This window comes from Diadema antillarum, unplaced genomic scaffold, assembly GCF_040938485.1.
Source record: "Diadema antillarum isolate AM-2024a unplaced genomic scaffold, OU_Dant_1.0 seq00000131_RagTag, whole genome shotgun sequence".
Taxonomy (NCBI): domain Eukaryota; kingdom Metazoa; phylum Echinodermata; class Echinoidea; order Diadematoida; family Diadematidae; genus Diadema; species Diadema antillarum.
This window is the reverse complement of record NW_027271209.1, coordinates 892921-912500: the sequence shown is the minus strand read 5'-3', so window position 1 is coordinate 912500 and position 19580 is coordinate 892921. Positions and strand designations below refer to the sequence as shown.

The 19580-nt window shown below is 38.0% G+C and overlaps 1 protein-coding gene across 1 annotated transcript in view; it reads right to left on the bottom strand.

The window, feature by feature from the left end:
- Positions 1-13585, bottom strand: part of LOC139727438 (41 kDa spicule matrix protein-like) — a 14298-nt gene extending 713 nt beyond the window's left edge. The window contains exons 1-2 of the mRNA XM_071638391.1: positions 13440-13585; positions 1-14 (exon numbers count right to left, since the gene is read on the bottom strand). The exon at positions 1-14 is cut by the window's left edge and continues 713 nt beyond it. Of these exons, the coding sequence (XP_071494492.1) occupies positions 1-14; positions 13440-13546 (121 nt within the window). The 5' untranslated portion in view covers positions 13547-13585. The remainder of the gene's footprint in view (positions 15-13439) is intronic.
- Between the last annotated feature and the right edge of the window lie 5995 nt (positions 13586-19580).

The window sequence follows — 19580 nt, the reverse complement described above, 5'->3', positions numbered from 1 at the left end:
GCATGTTGAAATATCTGTATGAAGAGAAGAAAGACGGAGTAAATCACTCGGAACAAACACCCACGAGTTACACAGGTCACGAGTTCGACACCCACGAGTTACACAGGTGACGAGCTGGACATTGAAAAAAAAAAGGACCATGTGCCTTACACCCACGAATTACACAGCTCAAGAGCTAGACGCTAAGTAAAACAGGTCCTCTGGATAGACACTAAGCAACGGGCCCACGTACACAAGAGCTGGACACTCAGCAAGTAAAGCCCACAAGCTCGACACTACGCAAATGAGGCCCGCGAGCGCGACATTAGGCAAAAAGGTCCCCGAAATCGACACTGCGCAAATTAAGCCAATGATGCAAAACCGGGCTAGTGGGCTTTTTTTGTGTAGTGTCGAACTCGTGGGCCTTATTTGCCGATGGTATCTTGCTCGTGGTTCGTACAGCTCGTTTTACTTGATGCCAGGCAGGTGGGCGTCCTTCACGTAAATAGTGTCAAGCCAATGGGCTGAAAGACTTGTGGATAGTACGACTCGTGGGCTGGACAACTCGGGAGCTGTATGACTCGTGGGTTGTATGACTCGGGAACTGTATGACTCGTGGGTGTCGAACTCGTGACATGCACCAACAATTGAAGTGAGAAGGGTAACATTTTGTCATTTGAATTGAGAATTGAAAGGGAAGTTATGTCCACTATTTTCAACGAAGACTCTGCAAAAACAAGACTGAATTACTCGATATGCGACGCAAAGATAGATACATTACAACTTTTCAAAAACATCGCCAGCAAATATTTCGGATTGCTTTAACGAAGCAAAAGGATCATTTTTTTTCTTTGTCCTGCAGCAGTTTTCGCACATACAAATCATCATTGCGAGTGAAGGTATCATCACATTGATAATGACAACAAACAATATTAATAGATATAAGACTTCAGGTTATTTGGCAGCTGATGGTTGTTACAGAAGGAGGAAGGAGCAGAAATGTATGAAAATAGAAGATTTGTTACAGGCCGTGTTTATTCGCTGACTGAAGAGGAAGTGCCACTGTAGAAGAAACGGTTTTCGTTCAATGGGCATGTTTTCGCGTTGCTAGCAAAATCTCTGACATTCACGATTGTCTCGTTCACGTTGGTTTCGTTAAAGCTCTCATGAAAATATCGTGCAGACTTCGACAAACATGCATACAGTGTTGCTTACCTCAGCACTCAAATCTTGGATAAGGCCCGGATTCAAGACTAGACATGGTACTTTATTAGTAGATGAGTAAGTGGATGAGAATATGCATGTTATTATGGTTGTATTCAATCGCAATTTTTCCTTTCATATTCTCTCACTCTCTTTTCCACTTTCTCATAGATACCTAGCGCTGTCTTATACATGTCATGATCCTGCAAGTTTGAATGCATAGATTATTCCTTTGAATATCATCGTATATTTCCATATGTATTACCCACACTGTATTCACTATGCTTTTCAAATTTCAAATTAATATTAATGACGATAACAATGCTAATGTGATGATGACTCGTAATTGGTCCCTAAGTTTGCCTAACCATCTCGCCTTCTCCGATCTCGCCTAACGATTATCCCGTCTGTATCTGTCTTTTCCCCTCTAAATCATGAGATACGTCTTTTCAAACTTATTGTTTGTTATTTCTTAAGTTTCCATAAAAAAAATGATAAAGCGCTGTGCCAAGCAATTAGCAGCAGACACTCTTGGAACGTTTGACGAAGTTAATCTATTGGAAGAGTGCAACTTAACCTACTGCTACGATCATTATGACGTATACGACTCAAGTTCTCACTATATCCCTGTTGAACAGTCTTCATAAATTTGCATGAGCTTGTTATACCCCACTCCCATCCCGCGCCGCCCCCAGATACGGAAAGCATGATATTATTTGCCTTGTGTAATCAGAATGTGTTTCCTAAAGTCTTGAAGCATTGCCATAGCGATCAAACGGTATGGGCTTTATCTAGTTTTTTCCATTCATTTTGATGTCACCCGGCTGTTCTCTTTCTCTTTTTGTCTGTGTATCTCTACTCTGAGAATTTGCAGATAACTCGAGCACAAACTCCAGAAATATACATTCAAGAAATAAACAACAAAAGAGAGAGGATTAAGGCATTAAAATCTTTTATTGTAGCAAATTTTGGACAGTATTGTGATATTTACACTCAACACTTTTTGTCGATTTCGTCGGTCTTTGATCTCGTTAGATAATTATAAAAAAATAGATGTCAATTGTCCATGTAGATTTAACGACACTGTTCTTGCTGCTAGAAAAACACTTAGGAACATTATCCTTCAAGCAGGTCGACAACAAGGGAATTTTAATGCTCTCTGAGCATAACATGATTTCATTACACAAAATGCTCAACATTCTTTTTTTTTGTTTTTAAGAGTCGAATTCAGTCCAAGATCGTCATTGATTTAAGGCTCTTCAGAGGAATCTGAGTTTACGAGAATGTGCAAGGATGTTTGTCCTCGTCTTCATTTCCTTGGAAAAGTCCAACTTTAAGTTCCTTCCCTTCCCCTCAAAAGAGTTACCACGAGGCATTTCAGGGATGATTGTTCTTTTGCACGTCTATTGTGAAGATACCGATTACTGATAGAGACGCGGCTGCTGTGGAGGGAGGCTCGGGTTGCCGGTGGGCGGGATGGATGGTTGTGTCGGTCCGAGATGCACTTTACCAATTGGAACCTTGCACACGAAGGCGTGAGAAGAGCCCACGACCTCAGACGTATCCCAGAGGGGTCCCATACCTCCCGGGATTACCCCGCCTCCGGGGACGCGCCGGGGCGGAATCATATCCATCTCCCGCCTCATGACGGGAGCAATACCAGGTGGAGCAGTGTGCGGGAGTTGGGGATTAATCGGCCACCGGCCACTAGCGAATGCGGAGAAGCCGTGGGGGAAAGCAGGAGTACCGTCCTCCCACATAAGGGGGTTCATGCTGTTCCATCCAAGCCAAACTTCCGTCTCCATCACATTGTCTTGATTGAAACTGGCCACCAAATCGTAGATTTCTCTGTTTTCTGCAGCAGAGCTGACCGACGCGAGCGCGCCCATCACAGCCTCGCCGTTTCCGCATGGTGTCACCATCTCACAAAACTCGCTCGCCCAGTTGTACGGAAGTCGAAAGTTGAAGTACCTGGGCGGATAGAGTGAGATCATAAAGAAACAATGAATATTTATGAGGGGGAAAAGCTTTCCTATTTGTATAAAACGGGAAAATATTTCGCACAATTACTAGTCCAATAACGAGGTCATCACAATGGTCAAATCAAGTGCATATGCCTCACAAAAATTATAATTGATTTTGTATTTGACATTTGATGTTTAATTTTTATATTCTCTGTATGACATCATTCCTTATCTTTTATAACAATATCATCTACCATTACCTGTATTGTACTACACACCATGGCTATAATTGTCTAATGCAGTTTTCTTACAAGCATTATCAGCATTCTCTGGACAGTGTTTTCGATCGAAATATTTTTTTAGTATGGTACCGTGCTCGCATTTTATGCGAAATGACACTTTCTTTCTCAAAAAGTTCCTCCACAAAGTTTGCATCAGCTCACTCAGTGCTTAATGAGAGGCGATAACCAAAATAACGTTATAACGCATCGCGTTGTTAGCGATAACGCTAAAACAAAAGAAGGAAACACATAAAACTTCTTGGAAGTTCTGCTAGGGTTACTTGTGTTCAGGGAGGTGGAAGAGAACTTCCACCTCCCTGTTGTGTTAAATTAGAATGTCCCGAAGGAGAATGATACCCATATATATATATATATATATATATATATATGCATGTATATATACATACATGTATACATACATATATATATGCATATATATATATATATATATACATACATGTATATATACATATATATATATATATATATATATGAATTTATATATGGATTGAGTTAACGCAGTAATAAATTTGTAAAACACATCCAGTGAAAGTTTGAGGAAAGTCGAATAATTCGTTCAAAAGTTTTTACAAAGTCAGTGACGTTACTACGTTACTACTGGTGAGGAGAATACTACATTTCGTGACGTCACGCAAGGACAACAATATAAAGAAAATGCAAAAATAATTCCACACATTTTCATTTTTCTAGCATAGTGCAGGAGCACTGCAATGAACTTCTTCAGAAAATAGGGGAAATTATATTACAATTAACATAATTATGTCAGTATTAAGGAGGGAATGTGTATGCAACTTATACACGTCACTTTTCATTTAAAAAAAATGTTGCATTGTCCCATTTTGTTCAAACATAAGTGATATGTTCTACTAATATTGCAGCAGTTACTCAATTCATATATTATATAAATTTTAGGTTTCATTCCCATTCAAGAAAATGAGACATTAGCAATTATATAAAGAGGTAAGGCTGTACATTCATTTCTCGTAAACGGCATGTGCTGCAGTATTGTCTTGACAGGCGCTTGCATTACGACATTTCTGCTTCAATTTTTCCATTTTATTTGTTTGTTATTGCTTTTTTTTTTCTTGGAGGAACAATCCGTACATTACAGGAATGTCATAAAGTAAAGAAAGGTTTGCACAAAAAGTGCTTAGAGCAAACGGACTTCTGGTTGTCCAAATGAGTTGCAAACGCCTTGACTGGCAGTGGCAGCGCAGTGTGTTGAACCCAAAGATATTTTCAATTCAATTTAAGTTCACTAGTTTATCTATTTCCATTAAGAATAGTATTATATGAGTTATTATAACTCTGGTTGAACCACATTTCCCTATCCTTGCCAGGTGCTGATAGGACATGCAGTTTTAGTATTGGTGGTTTAGTCGGTGTTTTAGTCGGTAATTTAACATATAAGATGAAGAATAAAGGTTATACATGTTAATTCAGAACAAGATTTGGACATTTTGTCGACATTCATGAATCAATTCCACCCTTACGAAAACAACCACCACAACAGTCTCAATCTACTTATTCTTGAGCATAATAAGTTGGTCGAAAACATGTTACGTACTTTTCTGTAAAGAAACATGCAGTCACTTGAACGACAACAAACATGTGACTCTTATTTCCACATACCAATCTGCAAAACAGTTTGTCTTGAAACAAACCACCATCTGCATTTCTTTGTTGAAATATTCTTGTTAGTGTAAAAAAGAGCAGAGCCTCGGGGTTGGAGATAAAATCAAAAGGGATTTGGTTAGGGTTAATGCGTGGGAAACATGCAAAGCAATACCCACACTGGCATTGTATCACACACTTAAGACAAATACACACAGGACAATGACAAATAAACGCACTGGATTTATTTCAATATTTGAAGAAAAAAAAAGATCATTATACGGTAGTTCAATACGATACTACATAACTGCCGGTAATGGAGATTTCCACGTGAATATTATTGTTAAATCATCATTCCATATCAAACGATACAAGATACACATTGTCATGTATAAATTAGACATGATTTACGATTTCCTTGTAATTACCGAACATCATTTGCAAGATTTCACCCGCTGTCAGGAATCTGGGAATGTCTGCAGAATGGACAGTTTACTATTTTAGTTATTTCAATGAGTTTATTTCAAGTTATATGCCCAAACCACTGTGGATTTAAACAACAATCAGAAAGGCATAAAGAAGACTGAACAATACCAAAATGAGTTTGTTTTCTTTGTTTATTGTTTGCTCAGGTTGATCATGCATAATGATTAATTTCACCCCCCCCCCGTACCGCAGCTCATAATAATCAATTTTTCGACGTTCCATCAGTTTTGCATTGACTCTGTTTTCGTGCTACAGAATAGACAATTAATATCGATGATTACAATAGTATTAAAAAAGACAAATAAGAACAAGATATGAAATAAGAAGTGTTTGTGATATTAGTCTAGACAATTATTTTCTGTTCCGGGACAAAATTAGGTACATTAAAGTTAGTGCACACTTTTCACGAACAAGACGTCATTCGAACTCTAATCGTGCTGTCCAGATTCACCGGGAGGACGCCCTCATTGTTTGTGTCCGCCATCTCGGTTATCATTTATGAGTATAATTATGATAAGTATGTGCGATACAGTAATGGCTGGAGTGCAAGGTGCGGTGTGAGACAAACAATGCTAAACTTCAACACTCAATCGCTGCTTACCATCATGAGTTTTCTAGTCGTCCACGCTTTCAACTCAGTGTCTTTCGAAAACATCACTACTGTCACTTTCAGAAGTCACATTAGTTGCAAGATGAATGGATGAAATTAAAACAAAAATGATAATCAAGGTTTTGTCATCGGATGGAAGTAAGTGTAAAGCCAGTGGTTGAATGAGTAGGTACTTAATTGAGCAGTGCTGAGTGTTTGCAGGTTTATGTGGCGATGAAAACAGAACTTATCAAACTCACAAGAAATCGCTTTCGAAATAAAGCCAGGAATGATTTTTTTTTTTTGTATGTAAATGTGAGTGTGAAGGTATATATATAAAGAAGTGATGCATAATCATTTTGTGTGTGCATGTTTAACGAGTGTAATCTAAAAGGTCAATTTCTATGACCTTGGATCATTTTTTTTCTGTTCCCTGCTTTTATAAGAATAAGTGGTACAATTTTAGCCCAGAATTTTTGTCTTGTTGTTTACACTACGCAAATTCTTCATGGATGCGTTTCACCCAAGAACGCTTCAGTTTATTCAGTTAGGCCTATATACTCGATAGAATATCAGCTTTGCCTTTCTTTAAATGAAATAGTAAACATTCCCTCTTTTAGATTGATGGTATTTATTTTGCTACATAATAGTTACGTTCAGACGGTGAACCTCAATCTCGAGGATGAGTTAACTTAAAGGATAAACTCTATGGGGCGCCAAGTGTCGCACGGTCGATTTCGTTACGAAATCGACCGTGCGACACTTGGCGCCCCATAGAGCTTATCCTCAAAGTTAAGAATCACCTTCTTAACGTAACTATCATGATACTCAGGCTTGACTCATATTAAAAAGCTGGAAGCATGGCATGAGCAGAACATGAGAACATCGATCTGGAAAGTATAGGTAGAATTAACTTTTGGTTTAAAGAGTTACAAATTACGATATTTATAAGTTAGCTGCGGTATTTTCATGGTTGTTTTTAGAAAGGAATAGAATGCTTATTCGCGAATAAAAGTCGAAAATTAAAAGAGCAAGCAGCAACATGGCAATGAGTTATCTTCTTACATAGCTGTATCAGGTATCCGCTTCAAATAAAACTGATCTTAATGTTAGAATGTTAGGATTTAGGAAGAGGCAGCATTTTGAGTGTTGAGTCGCACTGTATAGACATACACGTAGTTTATTAAAGGTATTAAACTTGGAATCGGTTATCAAGTGGTGCAGAGATTAGGGCGTGGCCGTAGGGTAGGGCGTGACCATCCGTCTCAGAAGGAGGGGAGAGGGGATGTGATTGGTGCTCGTTCTGTGCTCGGGACTGAAAAGGTAAGGTGGGATGGGTTTACCAAACGTGCAGTGATACAAAGGATAGTTTTAGCGGGCTATGGCAAGGACGGGTATGAAAGTTATGAGGAAAGGGGTCAAAAAGAGGTTAAACATCACGTGCATAAGCTGTGCTGATTCAAAAGGGAGAGGTTAAACGATCGAGGAAATGGGGATTTTTATGTAAAGCGTTGTGAGTCATCTAAAATTCATCTAACTGTAAACACGTTTACAGAACTCTCGAATGAAGAGCGAGTTTTTGATCGACACATGGGTATTCAAGGTAAGAAGGAGTGCTTGCTGAACATCTTACCTCGAGGTAATCACGTGATCTTTCGAGAGCTTCACCCATCAGCGAAAACAGGTTTACAGAGCTGCATCCTTCCGGTAGTTCAACTTGGGAGGTTTCCATCTGAATACCTCTTCCCTCTTCTCTCCTTCTAAGTCGATGGGGGCGCCAGAGGCATTTTTTTTTTGTTACAAATTTTGGGTAGACTGGGTTGTCTAATCGTTACAGTTCAATTTTGATAGATTTCTTTGGAGTAATAGCGACCACTCAAACTTGGTTCGCCTTCATTTAGATTAAACGTTCATTTTCGTGTAGCATTTACACGTCAAATTTTCAAAATATACAATTGACTCATAAACTGTCTTTATTCTTTTTTCAAGTAACAAAAGGGATGTTGTCGAGTGCAACGTTGACTGTTAAATTCATGAAAACACGACGTTTCAATTTCCTTTTGATAGTAATCCATTGTCAATATTTCGTCCAAGTAGCAACCATTACTTCTATTATCTACTTATTCTGTTTCTACCACTACCTGACTTCTATCACTACTGCTACTTCTACTGCTACCTCTGCTACTACTACTGCTACATGTGCGACAACATTAGTCTCTGATGATACTGATACAACAAACAACATCTACACAAAATAGCCAACAACAACAGCTGTAGATTATGATCAGTTTAATCAAAAAGTTGATGTGTCAATTCTGTTTGTGAATTCTGTAGATCTTTTTTCTTCTATTCCATTCCAATCTGCCAGCAAATAGCTCAATATCTGCTCTAAATCACTGCCAAGTAACGTTATATCAACCGGTCTTTCTACTTTATTTTCATGTTTAATCACTGTCGGGCATCACAAAGTCTTTAACGTCATGTCGACAAAAAAGGGGAATATCATTCATAGTAAGCATTTATTTCTGTTGTTCTTTTCGGTACTTGCAAAGGTAATAAACCAACGGAAATTAACCGGGAGCATCCGTAGGTTTAGTCGTTTGCAGGATGCCTACAAGTGCTAGTTATTTCTAATGAGTGGTATCACCATCTGTGTCACATAGTATCTCGTAGGTAAAAGGCAATGGTAGCTTGGAATCTGTTTCATACAAAGGTTAGAGTATTATGTAATCTCTTCGAAAGCGTCTGAACGCTGAGATTCCCACGAACCGGATGCTTTTAACATTAATTTGCATTGGATATCATCTTTCGAAGGGGCAATTCCCTGGGACTGCAGCACAATGTAGCATATAACACTTAGATTTACAACCTATCAAGCCGGGTCCTTCTTTTCAAGCTTATTTGATGGATTTTTCGATGACCAGTAATAAGACCAGGACCATCTATACACATACATTAGTAAAGAAATCAGGTGAAAAGAGTCTAGGAAACAAAGTTTCGAGTCTCACTCGGCATGGATTGTTCTTTCAAGGAAACGCGGCACAAAGAGTTACTTGGCTATTGGTACTTTGCACACAAATGCCTGCAAACGGCCCCTAGGGTTGACGGGGTACCATACTGGTCCATTTCTTGCTGGTATCCACGTGTTGTTCGGCCCCTGGCGACCCGGTGTCATTTCCTTTTGGCGGCGCATGACTGGAACAAGGCGTGGCGGCTGTGCGAATGGGTTCTGTGTGTTAATCGGCCAACCATTGGCATTGGGGAGACCACCAGTGACAAAGGCGGAGAACCCGTGTGGGTAGGCTGGTGTTCCGTCCATCCAGTTGTCCGGGTTCTTGCTGTCCCAGCCGAGCCAGATTTCGTTTTCCATCATGTTATCTCGCGAGAAGCTGGCCACGAGGTCGTAGAGGTCTTGGTTTTCCTCCGGAGAGGAGACGGACGCGATAGCCCCCATGATGCCGCTGCCTGTTCCACACGGTGTGGTCATCTCGCACAGCTCGGATGCCATTTCGTAGGACAGCTTGAGGTTGAAGTATCTGAATAGAAATACAAATAAGCGTTTTCAATTCCAATCTTGGTATTTACAGTATATATGAATATCACAGTGTGAATTGAATGCTAAAACCAAGAAAAGAATCAGTCGCTTTAAAGAAATGCTATCAAAATTCAAATAATGGTAAAGTCTATAATATGCACTCAAAGCATAATAATGCCAATGAATCAGATAGATCGCATTTAGTAATGAATCAGATAGATCGCATTTAGTATTGAAGCAGAGAACAATGTTTTGCTCATTTGATAGAGTGTTGAAAACAGCTTGAGATTTAAGATCAACTTCATATTTTGGGGTCTTCCTTGAGAATGATTTCTTTGAAAAAAAAACCCACACAAAATAGGTAATCTTCATTATCAATGAAATTGAAGTGACTGAAATAAAAACGATAACGTATAATTACGTCATAACTACGTTAATCACTAAATATCACAACATATACTTTCAAGGACACAAACACAATAAACACACAGAGGCAAAAAAATACACACACAAAAACGAAATGAAAGAATAAGATTGAACAGAATATAATTGACACGTGAGGAGGGGAAACAGTAACATACAAGTTAAGAAGATAAAACAATAGATGAATCAAAAAATAATTCATGCATGTCGACAGACAAATAGAAGCACAGTTAGTTGCGAGTTGCAAAAAAGTTAGTAAACTCTAACTTTTCACATATATATATAAACATATAAATATATATAAGTTCTTTGCATGAAAACGAAAATGAAAGTAAACCATATCATGAAAACTGAAAATACAATTATAAAATGAATAAAAAGAACAACAGAAACAACGAAAGACAACGAATAATCAACAAAAAACACATGCGACGTAGACAGAAATTTCAAAACAATGCATAAAGGGTACAAATACATGCGAATAAAGTGCAGCTGTTACAGGAATTACTATAAATAGAACAAGGAAAATGTTAACATATCGTTAAATTTTATGAACAACAATTAATATGAAATGAAGATTTAGTCGACAACAAAAAGCAGAAAGGAGACAAAACATTACATGCAACATAAAGAAACATTAGCAAACACTTCAGACATACAGTTACATGAAATATTGTAAGTAGAAATAAAAAGGAAGATAAAATCATATGAAATGATATTAACAGATCAAAATGATAAAACTAGCTAACTAAAGATGAATAAGGAAAAATCCTGAACGTTTCACGTGAGCGCGTTTGTTTGACGTATGATAATGGTCAGCCTCAATTAAAGTACACGTATATCCACTTCCCTGCTCCTTCCTAGCCCCCTCCCCACTTGATAAGTGTATGCCTTAGTCATCGGGTGCCCAACAGTGATTCAATTTCCTGTTAATGTATATAAAGGATATGACCTCCAGTCATAACTTCTAAGCCACATCATACATGCGCTATATATATACACACATATGCATTTGCATGATATTGTATGTAATATAACATTATTGCAAAATACCGGATGCCCAATCTAAAGTTTCCCCATTGTATTATTCTAGTGGAAACATTAAACATCGATTTCATTAATTGTATGTCTATCAAATAGACTGATTTCCTCCTCTTTGTCATCATTTCATTCAGATAACAGTTGAAGTGTTGATAAATTAAAGTTACAAAATCAAATGAAACTCTGATCTCATGAAGAAATACTATTATATCTGACAACACAGATTATTGATTTTATGAAATTGGTCAATGAACTGCTTTCGAGAGCGTCTTCTGTTTTACGACCTTTAACTTATTCAGTACGACGTGTGACATGTCGACTGAGGACTATACCAAATTTCAAACTGAAAATGCCTACTGACCTTGTCATCGTTGATGGCAGCTGCACAAGGCTTTAGTTTCGAAAATACAGAAGTTTCTTAAAAAACAAAACAGGTAATGATTACAAAACTGTATTCAAAATGGGTCCGACCCTCCTTATTTTCGTTAACTTAGATCAATCAGCAGTAGAACTCGAATTGAACTCGGTGAAATTAAAATGTGTACAGGCAAAATAAAAACAAAAGACAAACAAAAGAAAACAATCGAAAGTAAAAGAAACATTCATACCAAAATAGAATGAAAGTAGCAACCAAAGGAACACATACAGAAGACTTGTTATCAAAGAAACATAAGATACACAAATGAAATCTTAAAAAAAAATCAAATACATTGAATGACAGTAAGTTTATTAAAATGAAGACAATATATACTACAAAAAAATCCATCCTTTAGTGGGTAAAACATTTGACAAATAATGATATTAGACAAAATATTGTTATAAGAAGGGTTCAGTTTCTATTTTTAGTAACACTCATAATAAAAAATCATACCTTTATGCCGCCTGTAAGTTTCTATTGTCGTGTTGTTGCGAAGGAAGAAGTAGAGTTGACTCGCGTTTGAGTTTGTCGAAAAGTTCCTCGAAAAAACGAAGCTCTGTCTCATCTAAAACGCCTAGTTACTAGGATACCATTCCTGTTTTAACATTGCTCAAACATTAGTCTCAGTTTTGAAAGTCATGCTTTTTACATTCTGTAAATGCTGACAAAGTTTTGTATACTAGTAGTCCTCCTTTTTTAAATTGGGATGTATAACCTTTATTTAGGTTTCTTAATAATGGTTTGTCCACATTGAAATGTGTTGGTGCATGAAGGTGGTGAACTGAAACACCAAATTATGTCATATGGTTGAAGAAGGAAACTAATGAGTTGTTTAAGGGCAAAGAATGAAAAAAAAAAGAAAGTCATTTTATTAAATACAATGTTGTGTAAAAAAGTAACTGTAAAGAAGTTTTTGAATTCTTTCTGTCCCGACAGTCATTTTACGGGCTTGAATAAAATTATGTGGGAAAATGGCAATGCATTCAAGTAAAAATCTTGTTATAATGGTGTGACAATCTGGGCATGACTATTCGTGATCTGTCAGTGTCATGACTAGCTTAAAATAAGCAATTAAAAAATCGGGAAGAGGACTGAAATGATAATTGTGACAAGAGCATTTCGAACAGAGGCACCAAAGTAGATGACTTCAGCAGTCGAAGGAGTCGTGACGTCATCCGGTCGTCATCCCCAGATAGCGAGTCGAGATCCGATCAGCAGCAGGAACCGATTCCATTTCTCCCGATAATATGGCGTCCGATCGCAGTATCGACTTGACGCCGATAGCAAGCCGATAGCAAGTCGATACTGTCGTGAAGTCGATCTGGTATCGATAGCTGGAAACTCTGCTGTGTTGAGCGTCCCCTCCGTGTAGGTACGTCGCACCCAGCGGAGATGGCTACTTGCTAGAGACCCAGACACATTTTCTATCGCCTCCATTGCACACATACATACTCTCTCTCTCTCTCTCATTTCGCTTTCATTCTCTTTCCTTTATGTTTTCCACATTTCATACGGGTGGAACTGCCAACTTAATGAGTCAAGTGTTAACTTTGCATAGCCAGAATGCTTTAAGCATAATACAAGCATGCGCAGAACGATTTACCCCATCCCCAAGCAAGAGTAACGTTACTATAATTGTTAATGGGTATGACTACACACACAAACACACCCACATACACATATACACATGATATTGCAAACCTTTATTCTGCCTGTTTTTACTTGCAGTCTTCCTCGAATGCAATGAAAAAAAAAACGAATAAGGTGTCTTTTCCAATCTGGTTGACACTAAATATAAGCTCGTTTGACAAAGTTTTGGGGAAAGAAAATCAGTAATGGGTAGTTTAGTATTAAAAATGTGTTATATTAACTTTAAACTTCATACCTGTAACATGACTGGCCATCTTGGCTGCGTACGTAGTAGGCTGGACAGTCTTGCGCCGAAGCAAAGGCTACTAAAGTAGCTACGAAAACGAGCACTGCTCCGTTCATGGTGGCGTTCTGGTACGATAACTTACAGCAGAGAACAAGCCCGATGCGATCACAACCACTACAGAACTAGAATGAAACGCTTCACAACTTTGTTCCCCATCTCGCTCAGTGCAACCCTTCCCGAAGAAGTGTTCACCAGAGTGGGCGGGTCCATGGAGGTTGCGTGCGCAACATGGGTGTGTCCCCAGCGCTTGAAGGAAAAAAGTGGGCTGGAACTTGTCGGCCAATCAGGAAAGTTGGGCGATTGACGCACATCCAGGCCCGCCTGGGGCTCCGCAAGGAAAGCCTGAGTCAGGGGCTTTGGGGTGAGCTTGTAATAACCCTTAATGAAAACGACTTCCTGGTTCAGGGGGAGACTTGCAGTAAGGGAGTGTGTTACTATGGTCCAATCTTTGCTAGATCTATATTACGGCATACCGAATTCGGCTGTGATATCATCAGCCGGAATGAAGGGGTCAGGAAAAAAAAGAGGGGCTACAAGTTGCTTAATTCACTTCGTATGCTAAATGCGTCACACGTCCAAGGTTGCCAAGCAAGTCATTCGATTTTAACCCAGGCCGTGCTCATAAATGCTTAAAATAATCTTTAATCGCAAAGGTCATGTTATTAGTTTATGATTACGCGATAGTTTCTCTCTTAATGTGCGTCATGGAATGCCTGAGAGTATACCGATTGTGGTGGGAGGACGACGCCGACAAAATTTACAGACACGTGAACGTTACGTGGGTTTCAAGTGGTCAAAAGTTTTCCACAGAGTTCAGAATTTCTGGTAAAGTCCGTCCGTCCCTGAAAAGTTACTGAACTGCTAAATGACCATAGGGATATACCATGCCTTTGCAAGGAAACAACGGGTTATATTTGCTAAACAACAACAACAACAACAACAACAACAACAACAACAACAACAACAAAACATGGAAAATGACTCAACCAAAGAATCAATGTCTTTGTCCCTTTGTGGACAGAAAATGTTACAAAAACCGAAAATGTCTGTCATGGAAAGTCATCACTGGGTCCTGTCTCTCTCTCAAAAAAAAATCACATCCTTGTGGATAAAAAGATTTTACCAGAGTTATTTTCGGCATGGGCTCAGGAAAAAGAGGATTTGACTGTTCCGCGTGAAAGATTTCAGACGTCAGTGGATCATGCAGTCCCAGCAACTCCGACAAATAGAAATATTTTGTCTCTCATAATTAGAATCCTCCGTTTGCTCCAATCTGTTCGGAAAATCATAGAACACGCAACATCAAGCGTTAAAATAACTTTTGCACATGAGGCGCTTTAACCATTATAGATTCTTACTGTGTACTATAGAAAAACCATGCAGTACTCTTTCAGTCCGCCATATCGTTAGAAATGACATTTCTGAGTAGCTTCTGCTTTTAATTTGGCATGCTTGCACTATAATTGTCTCAAAACGATTTTTTTCTTGACTTGTTAATATTTTACAACATATATCGCATTGTAGATCAGTCATGAGATTCTTGCATGTAATTTGCTATTGCACATTAATTTTGTCATCTCTAGCGCTATATAATTTCAGTTACATAATGTCTCTCCATTGCTATCATTTTGGGATGTTTACATAATGAACTGCAGAGAATAAATCAAATAAGATTTTCGATCGCACATTTCATATGCTTATACATTGCTACTTATACGATTAGAGTCTTTTATTTTGATACGCAAAGAGTTTACTGTATAGTCGAAGAAACATTACTGCAGTCAGTTTTTATAGTCAGTGATGATGAAGAACGCTAGCTATAGTAGATCAATAAACATTTACAAAACAAGTATACGCATGCACGAGGACATGACTATATCATGATGATGATAAGATCTATTGATTCTGGCTTTTAATCTTATTTTGTAAAGGTTGTCACAAACTTCGCTTTCTTCTGAAAATTGTAACTAGATGACTACAACGCCTGGTTTCTTTCAATGAACAGCGCCAACTGCGGTAACAAATTTTTCTGCTTATGACCTTAAAGTAGGATTCAAGTTCATGTTCAATACGCGCATGATCTCGTTAAATTTGCATCATAATCTCATTTAGACGCCTGCAAGAGATTGCTGAAAAAAAACTTTTAAAAACTTTAAAACACGGACACACAGACACACACACACACACACTACAGAATGCAAATGCAAAGAATCCTGAATAAAGACTTTGTTAAGTAGCTTTATCGAATGATATGATACTACGTGACATTGAGAGAAGTAATGATTAAATGGTTTGATCTCTTGTGAAAATATGTCTTGTTCAAGTGCGGATCAACCAGTACAGGAAAAGTAAAACCGATTGGTTCCGTCGGATCAATGCGCTAGAGTTGTACACAATCACTCCCTTTGAAACGATTTGGGTAGGCAGTTTTTACCAAAGCTAAACACAAACTTATCGATATGACATAAGTAAAAGATTAAACTTAGCCTATATCTTTTTTTATCAGTATAACTGCGTTGAGTTAAGCTTATTTCCACTTTGTTCACATTATTCCCCCAAATGAGCTATATTGATCAAGACAGATATGTCAAGGGTGAAAATGAGAGGCAAACTTCGGGTTTTAGCATAAAATGATATAACAAGGATTCTAAATTTCAGGAGTGAGTTCTACTCCGCTATATTCTGCAATAATAATAATAAGTGAAAAAAGAACAAAATTTGGAGTGTTGAATACACATTACGTGAACCATGCACCTTAAGCTTTAAAGGGATACTTTAGCTCCGAGACTTTTATGATCGAAAGGGTCTATATGGATTGGAAGGTAGTTAGTTGAACACGTGAGAATTTTCGAGAATCCCTTGAAAACGTGTTTTAGTGTGCTGAATCAATTCAGACTTGATTCCAGACCGAATTATACACTGCAAAAAGTCCGGTGTTAAATAGTGAACACCGAGCTGGTGTTAAATTTCGGTGCTCATTTATGGTGTTAAATTAACACCTCCGGGTGTCATTTCCAAATTCTAAACTGTTTTTTGAAGAGTTTCTTAGTAATTGCACTTCTTGTTGATTTTTAATTTAAACAAGACAATCAAGAATTTTACATTAAAATATTAGATTTTTGAAAAAATGTGAAAATAAATTTACACCAAAGTAACACCAGCTGGTGTGGTCTCTTATTGAAGCTGGACGGGTGTTAAACCATTGATATTAACACCAACAAATATCAAATCAACACCATGTGGTGTCATTTTTTAATTCACACCAGTACAGTGTCAAAATAACACCAGGTACAGTGTCAAATAAACACCACGAAGTGTCAGGTGAACACTTTTCAACACCATCACAGTGCATTTTTAACACCTGTGGGTGTGGTCCTTTATTGAAGTTTGATCGGTGTTACATTTAACACCCGTGGTGTTAAATCTAACACCGATGTTTTTACAGTGTAATAACCAAGACCACAATTTGTATGGCGCCTTTTCAAAATAGATGTACAAAGCGCTCACAGATTCATCAGTTTTTCATTTATAGAAACTACATAGAATAGAGTTATAAAGTTGAATTACACGTGAAAATATGCAATGAATTAAGCCCTATGGTGAATACATAATTTCATATTTTTAGCATAATGAAAGAGCATTTGACTTACCTCTTTTAGACAGCAAGATTACTAATCTCATCCTTGATATTAAGTCAGTAAAAGTAGGGGGAATGTGTCCTTTAAAAAACCTCTTTATATTTTCCTTATATGGTTGTCCTTACGTGATGTCACTGTCGTAGTCTTCTCACCCAGTGACGGCTGTACCGAAACTTTGAAAATGCATAACTTTTCAACGAATCGTTCGATTTCCTTAAACATCGATGATAACTTCTGTCAATATTGCGGCATTCACTCGATTCAGATTTCTATCTGGCTTTCGTTCCTCTTCAAGGTGTAAGCCTTCGCAGACACTGCATCATTGTATTGCCCTGGTATGAAATAACTTGAATATGTCTGCATGTAGCTTCACGTTATGTTAAGTACATGGTCATTAACAAGGTGGTCGTGTGTGAGTATTTTTTAATGAAATTATAGGACGGCAGAAAGCAATAACCCATTATTCTTTTCCTAACTAACAGAACACAATTTCACAATTCGATACAGTTGTCCGGTCTAAGACATTATTCAAGAATCAAGTCGAAAGAAAAGAAAAGAAAAAAACAACAACAGGAAAAAGGACGACAGAGAAACGAAGAATGGAAAAGAGACTGAAAGATGATAAGACGACCAAAACTACAAACGGGGAAGAAGAATAAGAAGATGGAGACGGGGATAGCTAAAAAGAAAAAAAAAGTGAAGGAAGAACTCTTGAAAAGATGGTGTGGGAGCACAAGTGAAGAGAGAACGCCGCCCGGCAAGAGACAAGTAAAATGAAAGTGTATTGACGTACGAAATGACTTAAATAGGTGAAATGCTTGGATTCTGGCAGTCTACCACAGTGCGAACGAGTGAAAACGGCTGACTTTCCGTTAGTGCCAAGAGTGAACATCCAAAAATAAATCGTTCGAGTGAAAAAAAAAAATATGAAAAAAACAGTTTCAAACTATCAACAAAACCGGAACAGGTTGATTAACAGTGGATTTATTTGGCATGCATCCGGCTATAATTTAACTATGACACTCTCCACTCGATTATACGCGAGCATTTGTCGCCCGATTTCCTGTTGTAGGACCACCGATAAATTCTCTTGCACGTTTTTCGCAACATGTCAGTTGTTGCTATGATAACCTGGCCATCGTTTCTCGATTTAGTCTTTCACAAGCTCGATGATCAGAAGAACTTGACGCATGGAAACAACACCAGAAAAACAAGCGAACAAACAAACATCATACGCCATCTCCTTTGGCAAAAACCTCTTCATGATGATTTCATTGCCGCACAGATATTTGTGGATTTCAAATCGAATTGCCTTGAACTTCCTTCCTTCTGATCAAGTTTTGCATTATGAAAAACGATCGAAAACAGTCTCTGACCTTCCATTATTTCTTTCTTCTTCGCCTCTGGAAAGTTATTTCCATGCCAATTGCATGGTTATGTTTTTACCATGGTCATTGCGAACCGTAATCACTGCAGTTACCTCGGCAACATGATATCGGTCTATACATTTGCAACTGGTTGGTTGTTAAATGGCTACTGGTTGTCACGGTAACTGTATTGATTATTGCTTCTGTTAACTAGAAAACATTTAACGGAACCTAAGTGTAGAAACGTCTTGACCATACTTGACATCTATTAAAAAGAACCTTAAAAATTCATCGATATATTCTCTTATACAGCTCTGCAAGTTTAGGTTCTAAACCAGGATCAAAATTGTAGCTGAAATAACATATAAAGTTTTACTGAATTTCCTGGATTTCTCAAGGTTTGTCACACCTTCAAACTTTGATCATGTCAGATCCTGAAAGTGGTTTTTTTTTTTAGTTCAGTAGTACAATTATCTCTATGATAAATTCAGAGATTACTGTCAATATTTGCCGTGTCAAATTTCTTGGTTTGCTCTTTGAAATTGCATACTATCAATTCTGTATTTTCAGCGATAAAAAAAAAGGTTGTTGGAACCAAGAAATGCAAGCAAATGAAAATATGGAGAGAAACGCTCATATTCTGGTGTGCGATCAGTCGGGAAAGAAACTATCACTGTGGGGGCACTATAAGCTTTCCTTGTCTCATAATGATATTTCCAACATTTGCCATGTAAGGTACCTTGTTCTTTACTTGCATTTTTCTTGCTTTTTATTGTTTTTTATGGGGGGAGGGGAGCAAGTTTCTACAAGCAAACAATGCAGAAACAAAAATTCAATTGAAATAACTGCCACCCCAAAAGAAAAAAAAAAAATGAGAAGCAAACGCTCTTATCGTAGTGTTCAAGCCTTCAACCGTGATACTTTTGAAAGTTTTCCCCTCTTAGCAGGGTCACTATCAACGTACCTCATGTCTGCAAGGGGGCTAAATCGGGCTTGGGGAAGGGGGAATTCAGGGGGAACAGGAAGACTGCTCCGGATGCCGGAAGGAGGGTAAGTTAAAGATCATGGGGGTCAGTGTATCCCCC